The sequence below is a fragment of the Schistocerca serialis genome, chromosome 9, assembly GCF_023864345.2.
Source record: "Schistocerca serialis cubense isolate TAMUIC-IGC-003099 chromosome 9, iqSchSeri2.2, whole genome shotgun sequence".
NCBI classification, from domain to species: domain Eukaryota; kingdom Metazoa; phylum Arthropoda; class Insecta; order Orthoptera; family Acrididae; genus Schistocerca; species Schistocerca serialis.
In genome coordinates this window covers 353012121-353036831 of record NC_064646.1, presented here as the reverse complement: position 1 = coordinate 353036831, position 24711 = coordinate 353012121, and the positions used below count along the sequence as shown (strand labels likewise).

At 37.6% G+C, this 24711-nt stretch overlaps 1 protein-coding gene across 1 annotated transcript in view; it reads right to left on the bottom strand.

The window, feature by feature from the left end:
- LOC126418465 (DNA-directed RNA polymerase III subunit RPC2) overlaps nucleotides 1-24711 on the bottom strand; it is a 187262-nt gene that overhangs the window by 26917 nt on the left and 135634 nt on the right. Inside the window, exons 14-19 of the mRNA XM_050085233.1 lie at nucleotides 19811-20014; nucleotides 15833-16042; nucleotides 15243-15424; nucleotides 13375-13618; nucleotides 3077-3241; nucleotides 664-794 (exon numbers count right to left, since the gene is read on the bottom strand). Coding sequence (XP_049941190.1) covers nucleotides 664-794; nucleotides 3077-3241; nucleotides 13375-13618; nucleotides 15243-15424; nucleotides 15833-16042; nucleotides 19811-20014 — 1136 coding nt within the window. The remainder of the gene's footprint in view (nucleotides 1-663; nucleotides 795-3076; nucleotides 3242-13374; nucleotides 13619-15242; nucleotides 15425-15832; nucleotides 16043-19810; nucleotides 20015-24711) is intronic.

Sequence of the window (24711 nt, the reverse complement as noted above, 5' to 3'; positions counted from 1 at the left end):
CCTAAGACAAAATGGACATTTTTCTCTGGAGAGCAAACAATAACAGGTAAAAATTACCTTGATGTGTTTGAGCTTTTTCTGGAAATGTAATTGGAATCTGATGGAATTCTGAATTCCGTTGTGTAAAAGCAGGACAGGACTTCTCCCCACTTTGCTCTCATTGTTTGAGAGTACTTCAACCCAATGTTCACTCAACAGTGGATTGGTAGAGATTCACCGTATGTGTGGAGTTATATCAAATCCACTGTGTACAGGGTTAAAATCAATACCCTGTGTCAGCTGCATGATTGGCTTGTGGAGTAAATTTACAGCATCACACCCCATTAACTACAAATGTATGTGAATTCCTAAGGGACCAAACTGCTGAGGTCATCCGTGACACAGCACCTCAAACTGCGTGGCCACCTGGCATGGCCATCAATTACAGAACATGTTCCTGGCTACAGCAGAAAGTTGGTCTCTGCATGTTCACATGCATGACAGTCATGTTGAAATTTAATGGTTTTTAATGCTGTATATGTGCCATTATTGTTTAGAGATGTGTTTTCTATATTACATATGTGTTCCATTAAAATTAATCATTACTTTTGAGATACCCATAGTTTCTCAATCGTTTATAATTGGTATTAATAATTTTACATACATTATCAGCTGTGCACTTACCGGCCCAGAATATATGTACGCTTGCAGAGGTTCCCCAGTAATACCCGAATAGAAAAAGTCTTTCCCAAGGTAATTGAAACCATATTTTGCGAGTTCTTCGCACACATCTGACACTTTAGAACCTCCAAATGCTGAAAAATGAAAACAAAAGGTCAATAGTCTACACAAAGATTGGCTGCTTAGTTTGTAAATAACATACTACAGTGTCACCGTAAGCCACAAATAACTATATACAATGATATTTCGGACTTTGTAAATTCATTTAAAAATGGTACATAACGCATGGTTCAGAAAAGGCAGCATTTGTAAGCATTTCCTCCAGCTTAGTTACAGCCACGAAATTGTGAAGTTTAAAATAAAATGCAATTAGTATTCTTGTACACATGTATAAAGTAATAGAATGACACACTGCTGTAGTATTCAACAGTAAGGCACTGAGAATATAGTTTTCCTGTGCTGAAGTGCATGTGCTAGAATGAAGGCTTCACTGTATAGCAGAATGTACACTCTTTTGAAACACTGTGGCAAACTGTTTGCCAGATCTGGGTACAAACTCGGATTACCAACAGCTATCAATCCAATGTTCACAATATGTCCTTACAGCTACAATTCTGATTACCTCTTGCCTATTTTTCAACTTTCTCCTACATACTTCACATCCCTGCATGTTACGGAGCACACAAAAATAAATTTGAATGAAGAGAAGACAATAGCTAGATGCGAACAAGTAAACTGCGAATATATGGAGGGGACTGGAAAGATCTACAGCAAAATAAAATTACAGAGAGTGAAAGGTGTAAAATTACTATATCTTTCTCTTCATAGTCAAGTTTTGATATTATGGACACTTGGAATGTGAAGATCAGAGACAGAGGACAAGAGGAATAGGGGGAGTACCTAAAGAGAACTGCATCAGTGGTTCAAAAATGTTCAAATGTCTGTGAGATCTTATGGGACTTAATTGCTAAGGTCATCAGTCCCTAAGCTTACACACTACTTAACCTAAATTATCCTAAGGACAAACACACACACCCATGCCCGAGGGAGGACTCGAACCTCCACCGGGACCAGCCGCACAGTCCATGACTGCAGCGCCTTAGACTGCTCGGCTAACCCTGGGCGGCTGCGTCAGTGGTTCCTGCCAGGTGAGATATGAAACTTTAAAAGGACTGATCACAGCAAGTAAGGCACATTACTTATCATTGTGATGGTAACAGCAAAGAACAGTACTTTGTGGCAAAAAAAGGGAAGGAAAGGACGAGGAAGCAGCTATGTATTTTTGAAAGGATCCATCTTGACATATGCTTTAGCAATTTAAGGAACCCTACATTTGGATGACCACATATTAACAGGAAGCCCGCTCCACCCAAATGTGAGTCCAGTGTGTTAGATTTTTAAATATTTGTGACAAATATGTCAGAAATGCTGACCTGTGTAATACAGTCCGTGTAAGGCAATTTTGCACGGTTTATTTTAAATAAACAGGAACTACATCACAGTATCAGTAGTCAAAAGAGGTTTCAGTGGACAGTATCAGTGAGCAGCAGATAAGGAGGGATGTGAACAGGTAGTCAGGTCAACATGTAACTTGAAATAATCGAACTTTTTTTGGAAAGGGGGTCTTGAAATTTTTGCATGTTGTTCAAAGTTACTGAACATTCCAAGCTGAGCACTTTCACCATGACGACACATTATTTTACTGACGATGGATAAAAAATTGAGGCATACATTACACAAGGTTAGCAACATCCCTGACCTCTGAAGACATACGTGTCAATCCCAATTACATTGGTTGAAAATAACACTGTGCATTATGAAACCCATACTTCTTATCACAGGAACGAGCACCAATTTCAGTATGTAAGAAATTAAAATTTTCAGCATATGCATGTCAAATTTTTTTCCCTTTTTATGTTTGTAGTAGTAGTAGTAGTAGTAGTAGTAGTAGTAGTAGTAGTACAGTTTTAATTTATCCCAAAAAAGGAGTTCGACTGGGATGTAGGAACAAAAATCAGCTGCTAATCCCATATACATAAGTCTATTACATCTTAAATTTGGTGCTAATTCAAAGCTTCATATTTGCACACTTTATATGATTTGAGGACATAGCAATAACTTTGCCTCCAGTGTGCTAAAACCAACAATGTCCTCGCATGGTAAAAACAACACCCTACCATATGTAAACTCGTTAATGAGCAATGCAGCAAACTACAGGTCACAGAAATTAGGAAATTATTTAACACTTAATTTTGAGGAGGAGAGCAATATATATACGATGAAAATCCAGTATTAAATTGGAAAATAGCAATACTGATTGCAGCCTATCATTTCAAAAATTCAATGTTTAACCTACACTTCACATTACTTCAACTAACTTTCAATTTAATGACTACTATGTGTATAATGTTATTACCTGTTCCATAATGAAATTTTCCTTGCATTAAGCCAGCTTTTCCAGCCAAAAGTTCAATCAGTTTCCCCACTGTCATTCGAGAAGGAAATCCATGGGGGTTCATGATCATATCTGGACAGATACCCTGATCGTTGAATGGCATGTCTTCCTGCTCCACTATGAGACCTGTAAAATTATTAACAAATTATGTATAGTTAAATTAACAACAAATTATGGATAGCCAACAAAAAAAATTTAAAATAGTTTATCTCTGTGGCACAACTGGATACAGTAATCACAAAGTAGTTCCAATCAGTGTTCACATTAGATAACCATTTATATATCAAGGGCAAGGTAAAAATCTGATGGCCTAGCACACAGTTGGTGTTACATCGAGATTTTGTTTTTGTTATTATGTAATACATAAATCGAGTATCAACATGACCTGTAGAATAGTTTGTGTACATGTGGTGGGTTTATTTATTATTATTAATGGTGATAATTTCTGGGGTTTGTTCAAATGGATGAACATCAATAAAGTACCATAAAAAAAAGACTACAAGCATGAAGGGATGCAGGTGTTCAAGGACATAGCCAAAATGGGTGAAAGGAGGGGGGGGGGGGGGGGCGGCAAGAGGTCCAGGCACCCCTTTCCCCAAAATCACCTAAATGAATTGGCAGCCATATAGTAAAATAGAAAAATATTTGGATTTTCAATCATAAGACAAGAAAAGGATATGCAGTGTCGATAGCTAGCAAGGCCAATGATAGATTTAAATTATCTATGCATCCATACATTTGGATTTGTCTGTCACCCAAAAATCATGTTGATCAACAAAAATATTGCCCAAATGGCAATGCTTGCATTTCTTTAAGAATTCCCGATGTGGGAATTTCAATTGTTTCTAAAAAAAATTCTGTAGGCTGCATAATTCTGTCCAGGCCGACTGCACCTTGCATCCCTCCCTCCCTCCCCCTTTCATCCAAACTCTATTTATGCTTTTGTAATACTATGATAACTGAAGCCAGTAATTCCATGCACAATTAAATCTTAAAATATGCATGCAATCATGGATTATCAAATGACTCAACACACACAGTTAGGGATAAAGGTTATTTATAAATGGTGGAAAAATCGAAATTTTTTATGGCTTTATTAAATTCTATAGTCTTTCCTGATTACATTGATATACACATTATGGGGTTTCAAATGAAAAATGACCTATATATACCAAATTTTATAGTTACCGTCATGTATGCTGCCAAGCTCCCTTCATTTCTGTTGCAGAAACCAGTATTATTTCGAAAAGAAATGTGAACTTTCTGTTTCCAGCGATTTTACGTATGATACAGTGTAGACTATATGTTGGTAACAGTGCAGGTTTCTAGTGTCTGTAAATGATTATTTTTGCTAGTAGTTACCTTTGTTTTGCTGAAGCAGTCTATTCACATGTTACTGAATGTTTGTTGCCCAAGTGCTACATATATTAGTGGAAGTACATATCCTTTAGTGTGCAATAAATATGAACTATGCTACACATCAAGAAATTCGATAAAAGGAAATTCTGTGGTAACCAGGTCACAAACAAAGCAAGCCACACTGTTGAAAGTAACCTATGTATCAGTTCGTTAGGAAAGTAATTCCCACATGGCACGCCTCCTGGTGATGTGCATAATTCACATGATGTGAATCTGAAGTTAGTGTATGCAATGCGTGCAACAGGAAAAGGGAAAAAGTCTGCTCAAACGTTTTGTGGTTTGATGGACCTTCCTCCTCCTCCCAGTAGGTTCAGCAAATACATAAAAATACCTTTAGGTGTCTTGATGGCTGTGTCTAAGGCATCTATGAAACTTGCAGTAGAAGAAACTGTAAATATTAGTGGAACCCGAGGCATTGCTGTTGCACTTGATGGGACATGACAACATCGAGGCCATCATTCCTTGAATGGTGTTGTATGTGCTACGTCTCTGGAGAATGGAAAAGTTGTTGATATTGAGAGTTTATTTAAGTACTGCCACACTTGCCATGGTAACACTGAAGGGCATATTGAACATCAGTACTCTAAGAATTATGATGGTACAGTGGAGGTACGGAGTGTGATGGACCTCTACAATTGTAAGTACTTAGGTGATGGAGAATCTAAAGCTTTCGATAAAATTAATGAGTTCAATGTTTATGGTGATACCTTTGGTAACAAAACTGGAGTGTTGTGGACATGTGCAAAAGAGGATGGGTGCTAGATTGAGGAAGGTACGAAGAGAAATGAAAGGAAAGTTGCTATCTGATGGAAAATTCTGTCTGGCTGAGGCAGATTGATAGAAACTGAAATAGACCTCCTTCAGAGTTATTATGGACTGGCTATTAGACGAACTACACCTCTGAATGATGTTACAGCAATGAGAAAAGCTGTATGGGCCATCTACTTTCATACGTTGTCCACAGATGACCACCCTATTCATGGAATTTGCCCTAAAGGAGCAGATTCTTGGTGTGGTTACTAAAAAGCAAAAGGAAGTGGTCAAATATACCATCATAAGCATTCTCTTCCTGAGCCTGTTATGAATGAAACAAAACCAATTTTTAGAGACCTGAGTGACCCAGTTTTGCTTAGTAAATGTCTTCATGGGGGCACTCAGAATACAAATGAATGTTTCAACCATTGCATATGGGAAAGATTATCCAAGAATGTTTTTGTGAGACTAAATACATTAAAAGTTGGTGTGATAGGAAGGTTGGAAGTCCTGACAAATTTAGGCATAAAATGTGGCTCTACTATTGAAGATAAATTGCTTGAATGTGACAGACAACAGCTGCATGAAGCTGAAAGATTCGCTCTTCAAGTTGCCAAAGAAACAAGAAGTGCAAAAGGAGTGCCAAGAGGAAGCTTGAAGGTGAAGAAATGCTGCAGGATGAAGACTATGCTTCAGGAATGTTTTGAGACACAGTTTAATTGGATTCGTATCTTCATTCGCAATTTCCCACAAGTCGTATTTTTCAGAATTCAGGTTCAAATATTTCCTTAAGTTTATAAAGCATTGCTCTAATTTTTTCTGTAACTTGCAATAGTCCATACTTATGAAATGAGACACTTAAAGTAGTAAAGGAGTTTTGCTGTTTGGGGAGCAAAATAACTGATGATGGTCGAAGTAGAGAGGATATAAAATGTAGACTGGCAATGGCAAGGAAAGTGTTTCTGAAGAAGAGAAATTTGTTAACATTGAGTATAAATTAAGTGTCAGGAAGTCGCTTCTGAAAGTATTTGTATGGAGTGTAGCCATGTATGGAAGTGAAACATGGACGATAAATAGTTTGGACAAGAAGAGAATAGAAGATTTCAAAATGTGGTGCTACAGATGAATGCTGAAGATTAAATGGGTAGATCACATATCTAATGAGGAGGTATTTATTAGAATTGGGGAGAAGAGGAGTTTGTGGCACAGCTTGACAAGAAGAAGGTACCAGTTGGTAGGACATGTTTTGAGGCATCAGGGGATCACAAATTTAGCATTGAAGGGCAGCGTGGAGGATAAAAATTGTAGACGGAGACCAAGAGATGAATACACTAAGCAGATTCAGAAGGATGTAGGTTACAGTAAGTACTGGGAGATGAAGAATGGATAGAGTAGCATGGAGAGCTGCATCAAACCAATCTCAGGACTGAAGACCAAAACAACAACAACAATGTAGTAGACCGAAGCTTTATTGCAGAACCAACTAAATTATAGAAAAAGTAACATTTTTATTAGGACCAAAATTATAATTAAAATGTAAGATGTGATATTTTTTATCCTTGTAATATACATAATTGGTGGAATTAAATAGGTGTAATACCTCAGCCATCATGTGATGCATATTTGAGTAAAAGGAACATCAATTAGAGGAACCATTTTGGAAAAAAAATTACATCAATTTCTTTGTAATTTTTTAATAACTCTAAGCAGGTTCAAAAATATTCAAAATACTTCTAATTTGTTTAGAAAATGTGCTGCATTACCTGATATCAACAAAAAATCTGTAAATCATATTCATTTAAACAGTGCCTCAAAGAAATAGGTGTCGTTTTTTACATAATATTGAGCCAGAAAAGTACCCTGTATCCTTAAAGGAAAAACATGCAATGTTAGAATTCAGTCTCCTGTTGCAATGCATTTTATTTTATTTAATTCTGAAACAATGTACAACAGCCACTTTATCTTAATTCTCAACCAATTTGGAGTAGCTCTGTGTGCTGAGCCACTGAGCTGGCAATCACTGGATTCAGGAGGCGAAGTGGTTTGAATCATTCCACTGGCGACCTTGAAAATGTTTTTTTGTGGTTTCATATATTCAGTTTAGGTAAATGCTAGGGTTAGTTCATTACTATAGGCCACAGCCAATTTCTTCAGAATACCTTTCTTTCCTGACAGAGTCCAATTCTCCTAAAAATGCAGCCCCTCTGCTTAAATGAAAATAGCTGCATCAAAGGCAAGCCAAGCATCTCTTTTGAGGCTCCCAGCACTACATGCCTTATGATAAATAAATAATAATCCAAATTCTTCTCATTAAGGCTCATGCATTTATCTGCCTGGACAATCTTTAATGCAGAGAATGATCTTTCTTACATTACAAGAAGTGACGTACACTTACTTAAAGAAGGAAATTTCGGGAAGTGATTTTTCTTGCCTCTCTGTCGAACCGAGGTCTCTCTATTCCATACGCCTGTCAGTAATAATCACAGAGTCCCAAAAAAATAATGCTCATGCATTCCTGATCACTTCCTCAGCTCACATCCAGACTGAAAGGAGAAGAGTGTAAAATAACCTTGGTGGGTGAAGGGAGATTGGAGCATGACTGCTTCTTACATGGGAAACTCCCCATTGCATCCTCCTCAGATTTAGTTGCTAGATGGCCAAGTGGATAGCCTTTCAAAAACTCAACATAGATCAAGCATGAAAACTGGAAGAATAAGTACTCACTGTGAAAAAAATGAGAAACAGAAACAGTGAATGGCCTAAGCTTAACGAATGCAATATTGAGCTAAACTAAATACCTACAGTGTCACGGTGTACGACTGTAAAGTGGACAAGCCGTGTTCACAACTTTCTAATGTCATACTTCCCCCCTCCCCCCCCCCTCCCCCCCCCCCCTCCCCACAACATTATAAACAATGTTGCTCTCTTTCTGTAATCTTGGCATTTGTCATACTATACATTGGTTACAGAATATGAGTCATGTGGTAAGAATACGTTACTATCGCAAGTAAACATGATGAATAGTAAGAGCAAGTGAGATACCACACTGACGTTAAAAACACATTTTGACAGATCACAGAGAAACTGTGTGACAAACTGTTGTGTTCATTTGTTGCAGCTTACATGACTAACTATTATGTTTTCATCATTTCCTTGGGAGTGATCACATTCACATTCTTACGAACACCTAAATCGGGCAAGGAGGCAGTTCTCACTTACTTAACAGGTGTACAAATTAGGTGCGCTGATAAGAGATTCCTATTATATGACACATGTACTGTCATTAATCCATGTATGACATGCCAAATGTGTTTCCTGGTGGAGGATTTAGTTGACCTGTCATCTTGTCATCAAATATTTGCAGATCCCATACGAAAGCCACTTCATTTTGGTTGCTAATAGAATAGGTGTACAGAATCAACTATCATTATGGGTCCTTTCCTTACACCTTGTTGTTGCAAAAGGATGTTACACCATGACACAGACACAAATTTGAATATGGCGAACGGCAAAAATAAATAAATAACAATAATAATAAAATTGACACCTGGGAGATTTGAACATGACTTGCCCACTTGGCAGTACAACACCGTGACCACTTAACCATGACACAGTTGCTCTGGTAGGATGCTCTATATTGCAGTTCTTGCCCTTGAACTGCTTCCTGTTTTTATTTTGCCTTTTTTTCAGTTCAGAACACCTTCTTCCTGATTTCATGCTTGATCTGTGTTCAGTTTTTGACGGGCTGTCCGCTGAGCCCTCTTGCCACTAAATCTGAGGAGGCTGGATGAGGAGTTTCCCCTCATTAGTGGTTTCCCTAAATACAGCACATCTAAGTAACAAGATTATATCTCCACGTGTGAAAACCCTGAGATCATTTTCAAATAAAATCGTTTATTGTTATATATGGAAACTTTCAGAATAAAAGAAAACATAAGTCTTTTAAAGGTCTTCTTTAACAAACTGGGCCCTTCCTCATTTGCCAAAATCTTGGCTACATCCTTGAGGTTGTCCACAGTAATGTTCACTTAGTCTACACCTGTTTTGATGGCTCTGATTACTTCCACAGGTCCCATGGAAGCCCAGGTGAATGTCCCCCATAGTGGCACAATGCACATTTCAGGCAGCTGTTCTCCGTGTTGACAACATATCCAGTCATGAGCATCGTTCATTGTCAGCAGAAGTTCATATAAAGATGGTGCAGGTCACTGTCAATAGTTAAGAAATTGCTAGCCAAGTTCATATATGACTGTATATCTTATTCAGATAAGTACACCCAAACCTGCAACAACAGACGCATATTTGAAGTGGACAATCTATAATTGCAGATATATGACATGATATCACTGGCTTGCCAGGACAAAGATTGCAATAAATCTGATATGAAAAACTGGTTGTGAGAAAGCTTTGTACAAGATGGATTCCATATTATTTGAATGCAGACCAGCAGCAAAGGCAAAAACAAATGTTTCAGCAATATTTAACTTGACTTTCTTGACTAAATTCCTTTGGCTGCTATGGCAGAATAGGGCATCCGGGAGAACTCATCATCCATCTCTATCTTTGGCCATTTCTCTCAATTCCACCCGGTCTTACAAACTGTTCTTGCTTCCCCTTCCATTGCCCTTTTCCATGTAGCTCTAAACACCTCTATTCCTTGTTCCTTGCAAATTTCATTCCAGTGCCTTCCTTTCAATTGCCCCAGCTGGCTTTCTCAATATGTGCCCCAGCCATATCCACTTTCTCACACATATTCATTATTCTACAAGTGTCTGGTCTGCTTTTCTCCAGAGATCTTCATTACTTTTTTTTGCGGCCACCAGATATTTACTAAGTGCTGGAGACAATTATTCATGAAACACTGTAACTGTAATGCTGTCTTTTCACCTACTTTCCAACTTTCACTGGTGGTGGTGGTGGTGGTTAGTGTTTAACATCCCGTCGACAACGAGGTCATTAGAGACGGAGCGCAAGCTCGGGTTAGGGAAGGATTGGGAAGGAAATCGGCCGTGCCCTTTCAAAGGAACCATCCCGGCATTTGCCTGAAACGATTTAGGGAAATCACGGAAAACCTAAATCAGGATGGCCGGAGACGGGATTGAACCGTCGTCCTCCCGAATGCGAGTCCAGTGTGCTAACCACTGCGCCACCTCACTCGGTAAAACTTTCACTGGTATACAGGACAGCCTTCACATTTTTATTAAAAATGCAAATTTTAGTTTTGCATGTGATGTTTCTGTTTCTCCACACTTGATACAGTTATATGAATGCAGCATTTGCCCTCTTTATGTTATTCTTCACATTATCTCTGGCTCCACCATTTTCTGTCACCACACTACCCAGATACAGAAATGAACTGACAATCTCCACTTGGTGCTACCCTACAGGCAGAGGCACTTTCATGCTCCCAGAATTTATCATTTCCTTTGTTTTATCTATGTTTATCTTGAGCCCAGCAATTACTGCTTCTTTTTTCAGTGAGTTGAATTTAGCCTTCATAGCTGTCAGCCTTTGAGTTAGTAAAACTATGTAGTCTGCGAAATCCAAATCCTCCAGATGTTTATGGATCCCCCATTTTATTGCTCATCCCCTGCCCCTGTGACTTTTTTTGTAACTGAGTCAAGGACAAGTAGGAAAAGCATTGGTGACAAAATACAACCCTGCCAGACTCCAGTTGTTACCTCTATTGGATCTGTAAGATTTCCCTTGTGAACAGACCTCTAATGATGTTTAGAATATTCTGTGGTTTACCATACTTCCATAACACTGGCCACAGCACTTGATGTTTCACAGAATTGAAGGCCTTTTCAAAATCAATGAATGCCAGGTACACAATTGCCTGGAATTCTTCATTTTGCTCTAATATAATCCTAAGATATTAATAAGATCCCCCAAATGTATTGGCTTGTTCTTTACACAGTTGATTTTCAACTGAATCTTTAATCCTATTTAAAATAACTCTGGTGAAGACTTGACTGGGCACTGACAGCAAAGTAATACCACACCAGCTGTTACAACTTTTTTTTGAGGGGGGTGGGGGGGGGGCGGCACTTTACCAACAAGCCCCTTTTTACTCACTCGAGGATTTCTCTTCAAGTGGAGGATTTCATCTGTATTTAAAATATTGGCTTTTAACAGCTCCAGTGCTGTGTTGCCTACGCTTGGAGCCTTTGCGTTGTTTTACGTTTCTTAAAGCACTCCTAATTTCATGTATTGTGGGATACTGCACATTTATATGTTGATCTGCTTTGACTTCCTTGTCCTTATAATTTAACAACTCCTTGAAATGCTCCCTCCATCTATGTAGCTGTGCCTGTCTGTAATCATCACCTGATCCTTGCTCTTAACTGGTCCTTCAAGTCTAAAGTTCTTCACTGAGAGTCATTTGGTGATATCGTACAGTTCCTTTATATTTCCATGGCTTGCTGCTTATTTTGTTAACTGTGCCTGCTCATCTATCCATTTCCTTTTATCTCATCTTATCCCTATTTTCAATCTTCTGTTTGCATCCATTTATTCTTTATGCACTTCGATCTTATAAGCTTTTGTATAAAAAAGATTTAACTTTTGCTTTAGTTCTTTCCTTTGATGTATCTTAAATCCTAATACAGTGAAATGTTGTTTTACTCTTTTCAAGGGACTACAAAAAATAGTGTACAATGTGGGAAAATGTAAAATGTGGGAAATAACATTATAGGCTGTACAAGTTATGTGTAGGATACCGCCACTGCATTTTTTGCACTTTATGCATGACATATGTACATCACAGGCATCAAAATGCTCATCACGGGCTTGTTTATTATCTAATAAAAACGGTTGGTGTAACTGGGACTGACAGTTGGGAAGTAGAAACATCTGACTCAATTTTGATGTTTTTGGACAGATTGCAGCTCTCATTCATTGTTTAAATAATGAAACACTGCACCAGTTATATATTTTTTCATGCTTGGCATGATACGTTTTGAGAATTTTTCTCTCATTTTCAAGTGCAAATATTGACACAAGTATCAGTTATGTAGAAGGCCACACACACGCAAATTATCACATAGTTAGTTTGTGTTACATCACAAAAAACATGTAAGTAAATAACTGCACTTGATAATGGTGAAAGACTATCAGACACATTTTGCTCAGCAAGAAGGAAAACACAATTGGTACTGTTTTTAAATTATATAAACATTTGTCCAATGCAAAGTGAGTGAAGGTGTCACTAGTGCTACAAGTGGCCAAATCACAAAACATGTTAAACAATTAAATACGGTTCGACGAAGGAGTTAACAATGACCACTACAATCACAAAACTGTGCATGCACACTAGAGACAGTTTGGTTGTGATTGGGCATGATATCTTTATCCAAACAAACCTAATTGCTCCCATCAGCCACTACACCAAGCAGAGCTTGGCAGTGGCAGAAGATATAGCACGAACTGTTCCAACTTTTAGACGTTTACCGATTCAAATCCACTGAGAAGAGCACCCTGGTGTCTAGAAACCTAACCACGTAATGTTTGTAAACACTATTCAACAGTGAACATCATTCCAATGTCATTTTATGTCAGTTTTTTCTCTACAAACAACTAGCAACAAAGCATAAGCTATGGATATGACGACGCAAAATTGGGTGCGGATTAACATTGTGGTCATAGGAAATTGGAAGGGAGTAATAAAAAATGTTGTAAATGGTGGGAAAATGTTAATTCTGGGAATGTAAAACTGAGATTATTCTGTATGTTCACTCCAACATCAAGGAAGCTGTTTTTATGTTTTTACCAAACTGTTTCAATTCCTTCCTGCAAAAAGTTTTCTTACGAGAGGACCTGCAATTTGTTTTGTACTTCAAGTGCAAATCATTATTTGATATGATGATATTTTAGCCTTACCACATTTAATTTTTTTTTTCTTTTTTTCTCCTAAACATTCAGCAGAGAGTGTCAAAACATGAGGCTAACATGTAATCTCATGCATCTAAAAGATAACAGTAGGTTTTAAACATTGTTTTCCAACACACTAATAAATACTGCAATTTCAACTTTATCTTACACCACATGGCATAATACAAAAGTCTGCAAAATGAAAGTAATCTTACCAACTACTCCCTTTTGTCCATGTCGGCTACTGAACTTGTCACCAATTTCAGGCCGTCTTGTTTGTCTGAGCAAAACTTTAATTAAGAAATCTTCTTCGTTATTAGATGAAACCATTACTTTCTCAATATATGATGGCTCTGCACCCTTATAACTAACTGGAACATCACGGTATTCTGTAGCTTGCTCTTGCCCAGTGTTAACTGGATTCAGTGTCACTGTTGGCATTGACTTATTCACAAGACACTAAAAGAGAGAAACAGCATTGGCTACTAAGTGATACTGAAAAGAAAATGATACAAAATTCTTAAAGGAGTCAAGAGTTAAAATGATGTAAAATATGACTGCAGTTATAAAATAATCACCTAAAGTTATAGTTTTGAAATTTTACTAATAAAAAGTTTCAAACTGTAGAGCAAGCTTTAAACATACAATGAAATACCAGTGGTATAATTACTTCCAAAACTTCATGTGCTATGCAGTCAGAGACTAATCTCTGCATAACAACATCTAAAATCTATGTTACTGAAGAGTCTAGCTTTAGATGAAAACCCCAATACATTGCTATAGCATTTTTGCCCCCAAGAGTATTCTTTGAAGTAAGGCAGGGAAACCGTCATTTAGTGTCCTGTTAATGATGATATTAGAACTGGACAAATACTAGTATTGGTGAAGGTATTTCACCTTGTCTTTTTTAAAGGAACTATTCTGTAATTTGCTTTAAGCAATGTTGAGAAAACACAGGAATCTTTCTGGCATTTGCTTTAAGCGATGTTTAGAAACCATGGAAAAATTGTCAGAGTGGTCAGACAAGGATTTAAACTTCTGTTTCCCAAATTACAGTTCAGTGTCCTACCACTGTGACACCTTGCTCACTGTGTTTACTTTGAGTTGCTTGGTATATGACCATAACAAGTAATGCAGTGTCGAAGAAATAGAAGTGCAAACACCATTGAAATAATTTTCTTTCTTTCTTTGAGGGGGGGTGGGGGGTGGGGTGGGGGGTGGTGGTGGTGGTGGCAATTTATGCTAAGAGTGCTCATTAACCAAAAAATTAACAAAAGTGATGTGGCAGGCTAATAAGTTCACAATATTTAGAGCATGGCTAATATTGTCCTTTATAAAAACAATAGCAGACCATGATTAACAAAACGTAGGTAATTGTTAGGGCACACATGCTTCATCATCATCTCAGTATAAACATAAAATTGCAAAATAGTATCAAAGAAATTTATTGAGGACAAAGAAAAAGGAAGGTAGTAGTACGATTTCTCGTACAACTGACATATGTTTGGAGGAAGAATTTAACAGGCAGAAAGAGACAGAGTAGTAAATCCATGACAGGTACAAATTTTATAGACAATGGGTAACCACTCAAGGTTTCCTAAGTAATTACCTGTCAGACAGGCCTGTAGTAGATACAGTTGAATAAACAACAAACATGTGCTGAGTGAGAAAAAGTAATGACAGCGATTATGCCTCACATATAGATGAATGCATGAAAAGGGTTTAAGCAACAAAAGATCTATCAAGTTGTCAGTGCAGCTGGATGTGACAAGTGATGTGACTACTGTGTCAAGAAAGAGCCGATAGTCTCCAAAAATATCAGTAAAAATTTTTAGCAGTTCATGTTTATGAACAATCCACATGAAATTTCCGCATATATACACACTGCATTTCCTTTTGTTTCTCACTTATTGTTACGTCTCCCTGACATACCTCACATAAATCCCTGACATATAATACCTCACATAAATGCTTTTTTAAAGACCACATAAAACACGACGAAGAATAGCAACTAGCTGAACCTGTGACATACATACTGAATCAGAATCACAATGTACACTTTTTTGAGATCGTATTCACATACCTGTCTGTTTTCCACTTTCTCTCCTGGTGAAGCAATGCCATCAGCATCTAAACAAGTATGTTGCCATGCTGGTTTCTTTGTTTCTGGGTCAACCAGGGGACCCAAAATACGGTCATACGTCTGATTTGCATAACGTTTAAGAGTACATTTAGCATTTCGGTAAACAAGACATCGTCCGTAACCTATGAACGTAAAATTTTGATAAGTATTACGTGAAAGAGTTTTAGCCATTATAGGAAATATGAGTTAGTTAAGCAGTGTGCAGAGAGTAAAACAGTCCTCTAAACTGTAATTTGCGGTTAATTCTTTTGGAAAATTTTGCTATTAGTTAAAATGGCTTTCTTTGAAACATAAATGTAAATGTATAACTGAAGTTTACAAGTGACACACAGGATAATCAAACAATTTGTAATACTGAATTATCTGAATGCATCCCAACCCCTTCTGGAACAACTTGGGGGAGTAGGGTTACATTTACACAGTTACATCACAGTAGTTTTTGAATATTCAAGTGAGTCTCAAAGAATTAAGTAAAATCCTTGGTACAATTTAATTAAATATGACCAACAAATGAGATTCACTTACTGTACCTCTATCGATGGATGCTTTATTTATTATTAGGGCATCCTCAATGTCATAACCACTGTAGCTCATAACAGCTACAATTGCATTTTGTCCCGCTGGAATTTTATCAAAGTTTGTCAGTTCAATTGTATGAGACTTCACCATAGGCGCCTGTGGGTATACCAAATTATACAGCAATGTATCTATCCGATTTCGTTGGTTATAACCAATTGTACCTATGAAGAAGATTGTTAGATTAGGTCACATTTATTCTTAAAACTAAGCTTATTCTTAAAACTATACTAATTAAGTAATGTAAAAAGAAAAATTTTGTACTCTCAAATATAAGACTACCACAATAGATTTTATGATAATGGTTGTAAGTGTACAGCCACATAGTGTGTGCCCAATCAGGACAGACTAGGTGTGAGCAACCTCTGAGAGCATTAAAGGAGAAAGAGAAATTTTCATTTGATAAATAATGGTTTATTCCTTTAAGAAATACAATTAGGTGCACCCAGAAAAATCTGTTATGCAGTCAGTCAGTCTTGATGAGACCAAGAGGTCATCACATTAGAAGAGTAACTTATAAGGACCTAATAAACAACAATATTAAGAAAACTACAGACTGCTACTCACAGTAAAAATGACACGTTGAGTTGCAGACAATCACAACAAAAAGAATGGAGGGTGAGGGGACAGTAGGTTACCGCAGTTTGACGCCAGGATGAGAAGAATAAGTTTAATGTGTGTGGGGACCTAAGTCCATGTAGCAATAAGGAAGGAAGTATGTCCTAGCTATCTGAGGGCCAACAAAAGATAGAGCAAGCAGCATGGGCTGAATGTCCTTGGTGGCTGCCGGCAGGCAGTGTGTGATTCTTTCCCCATGATTCCTACTTCTATAGACACTGAACACATCAGGGGCTGATTCTGTATCTGCAGTTTGGGAGGGGAGGGGGGAGGCAAGGTGGGGGTGGGGAGGGAACCTCTAATGAAGCAATGATCATAGTACAACATGTAGGCCACAATTAATTGTAAACACCAAAAAAAGCGTATAAGAAATTACACTTGGACTGGTCACATACCTGTACATAAAGGCACACTTATACTACAGGGACAAGAAAAAATCATTTTATTTTGTGGCCAAATTTGGTGTTACTTTTCACCTAATCAAGTGTTTTTTTGCCACACTAAGTGCCATCTTGTTGCCAAGTTCTATGTTATTTTATTTTGTTTCTTTTGGTGTCCCCCCCACCCCTCCCCCCATGTTATTTATCTCCAGTTTCAGTGTTATTTGTCTCCCATTTTCTTTCAATTTCGGTGGTATTTTTTGCGAATTTCGGTGCTATTTTTTACAAATTTTGGTGCTATTTTCTGCAAATTTCAGTGATATTTTCTGCAAATTTCGGTGCAATTTTTTGCAAGTTTAAGTCCCTTTTTTTTTTTTCAAATTTCAATCCCATTTTTTTGCAAATTTTGGTGCTATTTTTTGCGAATTTTGGTGCTATTTTTTGTATATATCTGTGCTATTTGTTATGAATTTTGGTATTTTTTTGACAATTTTGATGTTATTTTTTGTTGAGCTTCCTTGTTCTTTTGCAAAATTAAAAGTTTTATTTCTTTACCAAATTCTGAGTGTTTCCTCTTTTTGCCCAATTTTAAATTAATTTTGCCAAATTATGTGTTACTTTTAACCAAATTAGGTGTTACTTTTCTCCAAATTTAGTGTTACTTTTGCCAACGTTAGGGTATTTTTTCCAAATATGGTGCTATTCTTTTCCCAAATACAGCATTATTTTTTTGCCACATTTGGTTTTATATATCGTCAAATTTTGTGTTACTTCTTGCCAGATTCAGTGATTTATCTCAAGTTCAGTGTTATTTATTTGCCAATTTTGGTGCTATTTCTTGCCAATTCCATTGTTATTTTTTTCCTATTTCAGTGCTACTTTTCACATCACTTCATACGTCGTTATGTAGGGAATGAACTGTCATTTTAAGATTATGTATGAACCTCATCATCAAGAAAAAAAGAAAGGAAAATGTAATGTCAATGTTCAGCAACTATCAGTTACAAATATCGTTAAGCTGTCGTCTCAGATCTATAACACTTTTATACTATAAAATGACAAATTTCACTATGTGTCACAAAAATCAAAAATTTTGTGTTGTTTTACTAAAAACCAATCATTTTCATGAATTTTTCCTATTCCTACTTACACTGCATGAACCCAAATTCCACTGACAAAATTTGGTGGTTATTCAGGGGTTCTTTGGTATAGGAGACCTGTGGCCTACAGAGGCCTCTAACAGAGTAATAATGTAATTATGATTTATCTGATTTGTTATCCAGTTACCTTTGTTTCTCTGGAAATGTCTTCACAACAGTGGAAAAAGCCTGTAATCATGCAATCACCAAAATATACAATACGAAAAAGAAAGTAATCCAAAAACCTCAGACAAAACAAACACTTTTATTGCAATGAGTTCAATTTGTTCCATGAGTATACAACATATCAAAAAATGCAGGATGTTCCATTATAAGTACTGTTCAAACTGTCGATCACAATGATTGCAGCAATGTGTACAGTGACACAATGTTGACTGTCTTACATGCTCAGCAATAACAGGAGTTTGGCATACAACTTCTGTGACTGCAAAATGCCTAGCAATCTGATCCAATTGAGGATCCACAGAGGCCTCAATACCTCGGATCCTAAAGTTCCCGCAGAAGAAGTTCATTGGTAACACATGTGATGACTAAGCTGGTCATGAAAAGGACCATCACAACCAGTCTATTGTTATCAAAACTTAATGCAGTTACTCTGTAATTAGTCACTGGTGACAATGAATCTTTTGCACTAAAATACTCAGAAAATGTCACTGAACAACCTCCAAAATTTTCTTGTAGTTCAAGATCACTGTGTTGTTGTGGCCTTCAGCCTGAAGATTGGTTTGATGCAGCTCTCTATGTTAGTCTATTCTATGCGTGCCTCTTCATCTCTGCAAAGATACTGAAAGCTACACCTGTTTTGAACCTGGTTACCTTACTCAAGCCTTGTTCTCTCTCTAATTTTTACTCTCCAGCTATCACTCCATTACCAAACTGACAACTTGATAACTCATGATCTGTCCTGTCAACCAAGTACTTCCTTTAATCAAATTCTGCCATAAATTTCTTTTCCCCCCAGTTCAAGTCACTCCTTCCTCCTCAGTTATCCAATCTGACCAGAGCTTCTATTCTGTTCCTGTTGAACTGTTTATCACCCATGTTTCACTTCTGTACAATACTACACTCCAAAAACCTTCAGAAAATACCTCCTGACACTTAAATTTGTATTCAATCTTAACAAACTTCTCTTTTGCAGAAATGCATTTTTTGCTTGGGCCAGTCTGTATTTTACTCTACTTCAGCCATAGTTTTACTGTTGTCGATATTCATCTTATAACCTCTTTTCAAAATACTATCCGCTTTATTCAACTGATTTTTGAAGTTCTTCCTCTGTCTGTCAGAATTACAATGTCATTTGCAAATCATAAAGTCTTTTTGTTTTTTTTATCCCTGAACTTTAATTCCCAACCTAACTTTCTCCTTGGTTTTCTTTCTTTACTGCTTGTTAATGTACAGACTGAATAATACTGGGGTAGGCTACAGCCCCATCTCTTTCCCTTCTCAGCTACTGCCCCCCCCCCCCCCCCTTTTCATATCCTTTGATTCTTATATCACTCCCTGCATTTTACCCCTGCTAGCTTCAGATTTTCAAGGATTTTATCCTAGTCAACATGGTCAACAGCTTTATCTAAATTTATAAATGTAGGTTTGTCTTCAGTCTATCTTCTAAAGTAAGTTGGAGGTTCAGTGTTGCCTTGCAAGTTCCTATGTCTCTCCAGAATCCAAGGACCCCTAAGAGCAGCTTGTATAAGTTTTTCCATTCTATAAAAGCGTAAATGTTATTTATCTGCAATATGAAAAATAAAAACCTTGCAAGAAGTTTTGTACATACCCATGGCTTGCTTCCCCATAGCACACTGGTATGTATTTCTTGGACTTTGGTTGTGGTGTGGATAAGGAACAAGTCCAGCACAAACACCCAACAGAGTGAATGGTTCAATCTCGAGATGGGTTGTGAGTCGAGGATCAATGGTAGCTTCAGACAATGCAATGTGACTATCATTCTCCTCATTCACATCAAGAAACTCCACAAGACCTACAAAAGCATAAATGAATGAAGTTATACTGGTTCAGCAAACAAATACATTAACACAAGCATAGTACATAATTACACTTGAGAACTATATTGTTTCAAGACAATCATTAGTTATGTGCAGCAAGATCTAATCTGCCATTCCTTTAAATACATTTATGTACTGTTTCACTTAAATATTCTGCATGGGCTTTAAACAACTGATATTGGTTTGATATGAATACATATTTATGAATAAAGAGTAGAAAATGTGCCCTTCAGTTCACTGTAAAAACTCTGCTAGACATTTTAAAAACAAATTACTTCTTTCAATAAACTATAAAATTACGAGACAGTATTACTGTCTGGAACTTATTTTCGATGGTATTTGGAGATAATCTGAGGAACCAAGGAGGAAGTACAGGAGCAATGGAATGTATAGCAACGAATAGTACACTGATATGGACGACATTTGTCCAAGTAAGTGAAAAATTACGATCAAAACAATGAAGCATAAGTGTCACAACTGGAATAACAATTGCTGGGGAATGAGTGAGGAAGGTAGAGTGTCTCAAGCATCTGGGAAGCTTAATACTGTGGAATGGAAGAAACCTCCACCCCCCCTCCCCACAACTTGCACCATTAAGTGCCCCTTCAGCACACTGCGTAGAGTGAAGATGTGGCTCAGAAGTACAACTGGCATTGACAGTCCGTCAGGTTTGTGTCTTCTTAGGATCCACAGGAAAAGGTCGAAAAACCCGAGTTTTCAGGAAAAAGTGATTGACTTGGTCAGGAAAAATAAAAGATATTTACATTTTGCTTTTTCAGATAAATATTTGTGTCAAATCCATAAAGTAACCTGTGCTTTTTATATCAGTACTAACGTAAAAACTTTTGAGGTGTGCATTTTCAGTTTGTTTGCTGTATTAAAGTACAAGGACTTTCCTCATCCACTCATGTTGTAAATATTCAATGATTTCAATAAAATAGTTAAAATAACACATTGTTATTCTTTATAGAGTATGAGTACCATGGCCTAATATTTCAGTAAAAGCACAAAGTTTTTAACAGGGATATAACTGGAACTCTTTTATGATTATTAGAAGTTAACATTTGTCTTCCAGAATATTAAAAACTAGCAACCCCACCTAGATTCGCATGGGCAGTACTAATTGTAAGTATCTACAGTCAGACAACTTGTCTGGCATGGTGTTAAATTTGTTTACAGGCCACTATGTAAATTTCTGTATAAAATTCAAACAACAGTGTCAGGTAAGTGCATGCAAATGAAGCAAAGTTGGATCCTCTATTGAAATAATTTTTTGAAAAATGTTTTACTGTTTGCATAAAAAATGGAGAACTGCAGATTTTTCAGTCTGTAATTATTCTCAAATGACTGCACGGAAACTATTCAATAAAAATATCTGATTCTTCTGAATTTTATTGTCTCACATTGCACCATGACAGTGAAGTCATTACCACTATGATATTTCAAAGTTTAAATTTATGTATTTATAGTAGAGGGAAACATTCCACGTGGGAAAAATATATCTAAAAACAAAGATGATGAGACTTACCAAACAAAAGCGCTGGCAGGTCAATAGACACACAAACAAACACAAACACACACACAAAATTCAAGCTTTCGCAACAAACAGTTGCTTCATCAGGAAAGAGGGAAGGAGAGGGAAAGACGAAAGGATGTGGGTTTTAAGGGAGAGGGCAAGGAGTCATTCCAATCCCGGGAGCGGAAAGACTTACCTTAGGGGGAAAAAAGGACAGGTATACACTCACACACACACACACACACACACACACACACACACACACACACAAAGCAGACATTTGTAAAGGCAAAGAGTTTCCACATACACAGACAGAAGCAGACATTTGTAAAGGCAAAGAGTGAAACTCTTTGCCTTTACAAATGTCTGCTTGTGTCTGTGTATGTGTGGATGGATATGTGTGTGTGTGCGCGAGTGTATACCTGTCCTTTTTTCCCCCTAAAGTAAGTCTTTCCGCTCCCGGGATTGGAATGACTCCTTACCCTCTCCCTTAAAACCCACATCCTTTCGTCTTTCCCTCTCCTTCCCTCTTTCCTGATGAAGCAACTGTTTGTTGCGAAAGATTGAATTTTGTGTGTATGTTTGTGTTTGTTTGTGTGTCTATCGACCTGCCAGCGCTTTTGTTTGGTAAGTCTCATCATCTTCGTTTTTAGATATATTTATGTATTTATTTATTTATACAGGGTGTTACGAAAAAGTACGGCTAAACTTTCAGGAAACATTCCTCACACACAAATAAAGAAAAGATGTTATGTGGACATGTGACCGGAAACGCTTAATTTCCATGTTAGAGCTCATTTTAGTTTGTTCTTCCACCTAAGCTCAATGGAGCACGTTATCATGATTTCATACGGGATACTCTACCTGTGCTGCTAGAACATGTGCCTTTACAAGTACGACACAACATGTGGTTCATGCACGATGGAACTCCTGCACATTTCATTCGAAGTGTTCGTACGCTTCTCAACAACAGATTCGGTGACCGATGGATTGGTAGAGGCGGACCAATTCCATGGCCTCCACGCTCTCCTGAACTCAACCCTCTTGACTTTCATTTATGGGGGCATTTGAAAGCTCTTGTCTACGCAACCCCGGCACCAAATGTAGCGACTCTTCGTGCTCGTATTGTGGACGGCTGTGATACAATACGCCATTCTCCAGGGTTGCATCAGCGCATCAGGGATTCCATGCGACGGAGGGTGGATGCATGTATCCTCGCTAACGGAGGACATTTTGAACATTTCCTGTAACAAAGTGTTTGAAGTCATGCTGGTACGTTCTATTGCTGTGTGTTTCCATTCCATGATTAATGTGATTTGAAGGTAACTAATAAAATGAGCTCTAACATGAAAAGTAAGCATTTCCGGACACATGTCCACATAACATGTTTTCTTTCTTTGTGTGTGAGGAATGTTTTCTGTAAGTTTGGCCATGCCTTTTTGTAACACCCTTTATATTAAAAAAGATGCTGTGACTTACTAAATGAAAAAGCGCTGGTAGATAGACACAATAAAAAACACACAAACACGCACACAAATTTCAAGCTTTCGCAACCCACGGTTGCTTCATCAGGAAAGAGGGAAGGAGAGGGAAAGACGAAAGGATGTGAGTTTTAAGGGATGGGTAAGGAATCGTTCCAATCCCAGGAGCGGAAAGACTTAGCTTAGGGGGAAAAAGGGACAGGTATACACTCGCACACACACCCATATCCATCCGCACATATACAGGTGTCTTTCTCGTTTGGTAAGTCACAGCATCTTTTTTAATATATTTTTCCCATGTGGAATGTTTCTTTCTGTTATATTTATTTATTTATTTATGCTCACATCAGAAACATACATAGGTGCATAGTTAACATATCATATAGTCTTTGACCAAAACGTGGTCACTCCCAGTCCATTTTCTGTCGCTTGATGGTGGTTTTCTGCAATACATGAGGCTTGACACAATCGACACTGAAGCATGTGCTGAACAGTCTACACCTCTTCACACTCACATTTACTGTACTGTAAACCCATCTTGCAAGATTAACTTTTGATCTACCCACTCCTGATCTCAGCCTGTTCATAGATTTCCAGGTCACCCATTCCTCCTCATGTCCTGGAGGCAGAATTTCAGAAACTCTTTTCCAGTCAGAGGGGAGGGAAGTCTTATCCCTCCAAAGTTGTACCCTAGCATTTTCAGCAACGATAGTAAATACCTCTAATGTTCTAAGGAAACTCTTCCTTGACTTCAATCACTGTGAATACGGTTTATTCCTACACAGTGGATGGGTTTGTTCTTATTCCCCTTTTTTTCATTCCTTATTCATCACAATTTCTCTTCGAATGGGAGATGGTGCTCCTCCTGCAAGATGGTAAATCCATTTGGCAGGAGTAGATTTCAAACAATCTGTCATAATTCTGCACGCATTGTTAAGTAAAGCAGCACTCCCCATTGTTTGAAGAATTTGCAGTAAAAACTATATGTGATTGTTTATCTGAGGGAAGCAGAAATTGGTGGTCCAGAACTATCATCTTTCAAAATCTGTAGTAGTCATCAGCAACTAATTTCTGGATCTCATGCCATATTCTAAGAAACTCACAAATACATTCTTATGTATAATTTCAAAGTGTTCTAAAACAATATACCTGTATATGTTAAGTAACATCCACATTGAGTGAATGTGTGCAAATGTTTGGCTTCCGTTGATGTACTAGCAGAAAGTGTCCGACATCAGAAGCTTGTTGTCAGTTATGACAAAGCTACGTTGCGCTACATAGAGCTGTACTTGTAAGGACTTCCACTGGATGATACCACATCTAACCCCACATTTTGGCTCCCCTGCCTGCCTCCCCCCCCCCCCCCCCCCCCAACAAATTATCACATGGGCAACCTCGGTCCTGTGAACACAAACATTGGAAAGAACAACATTTCAGTATTACACTAGTGATGACTTGTTTTGAAAATAATTTACTGTCTGCCATGTTCACAATAATTTCAATACTAAATAACTAGTTTTGGGGATTACTGGCTGTCTTCGGATAGTAAGACAGGTGCCATGGTTCACATTAACAAAGTAGTTTCTGCAGTGGTCGAAGTGAACCATGGCATCTGTCTTATGATTTCAAGATTGCCAGTGGTGACCAAAACTTGTAATTTTATATTGAAATTGTT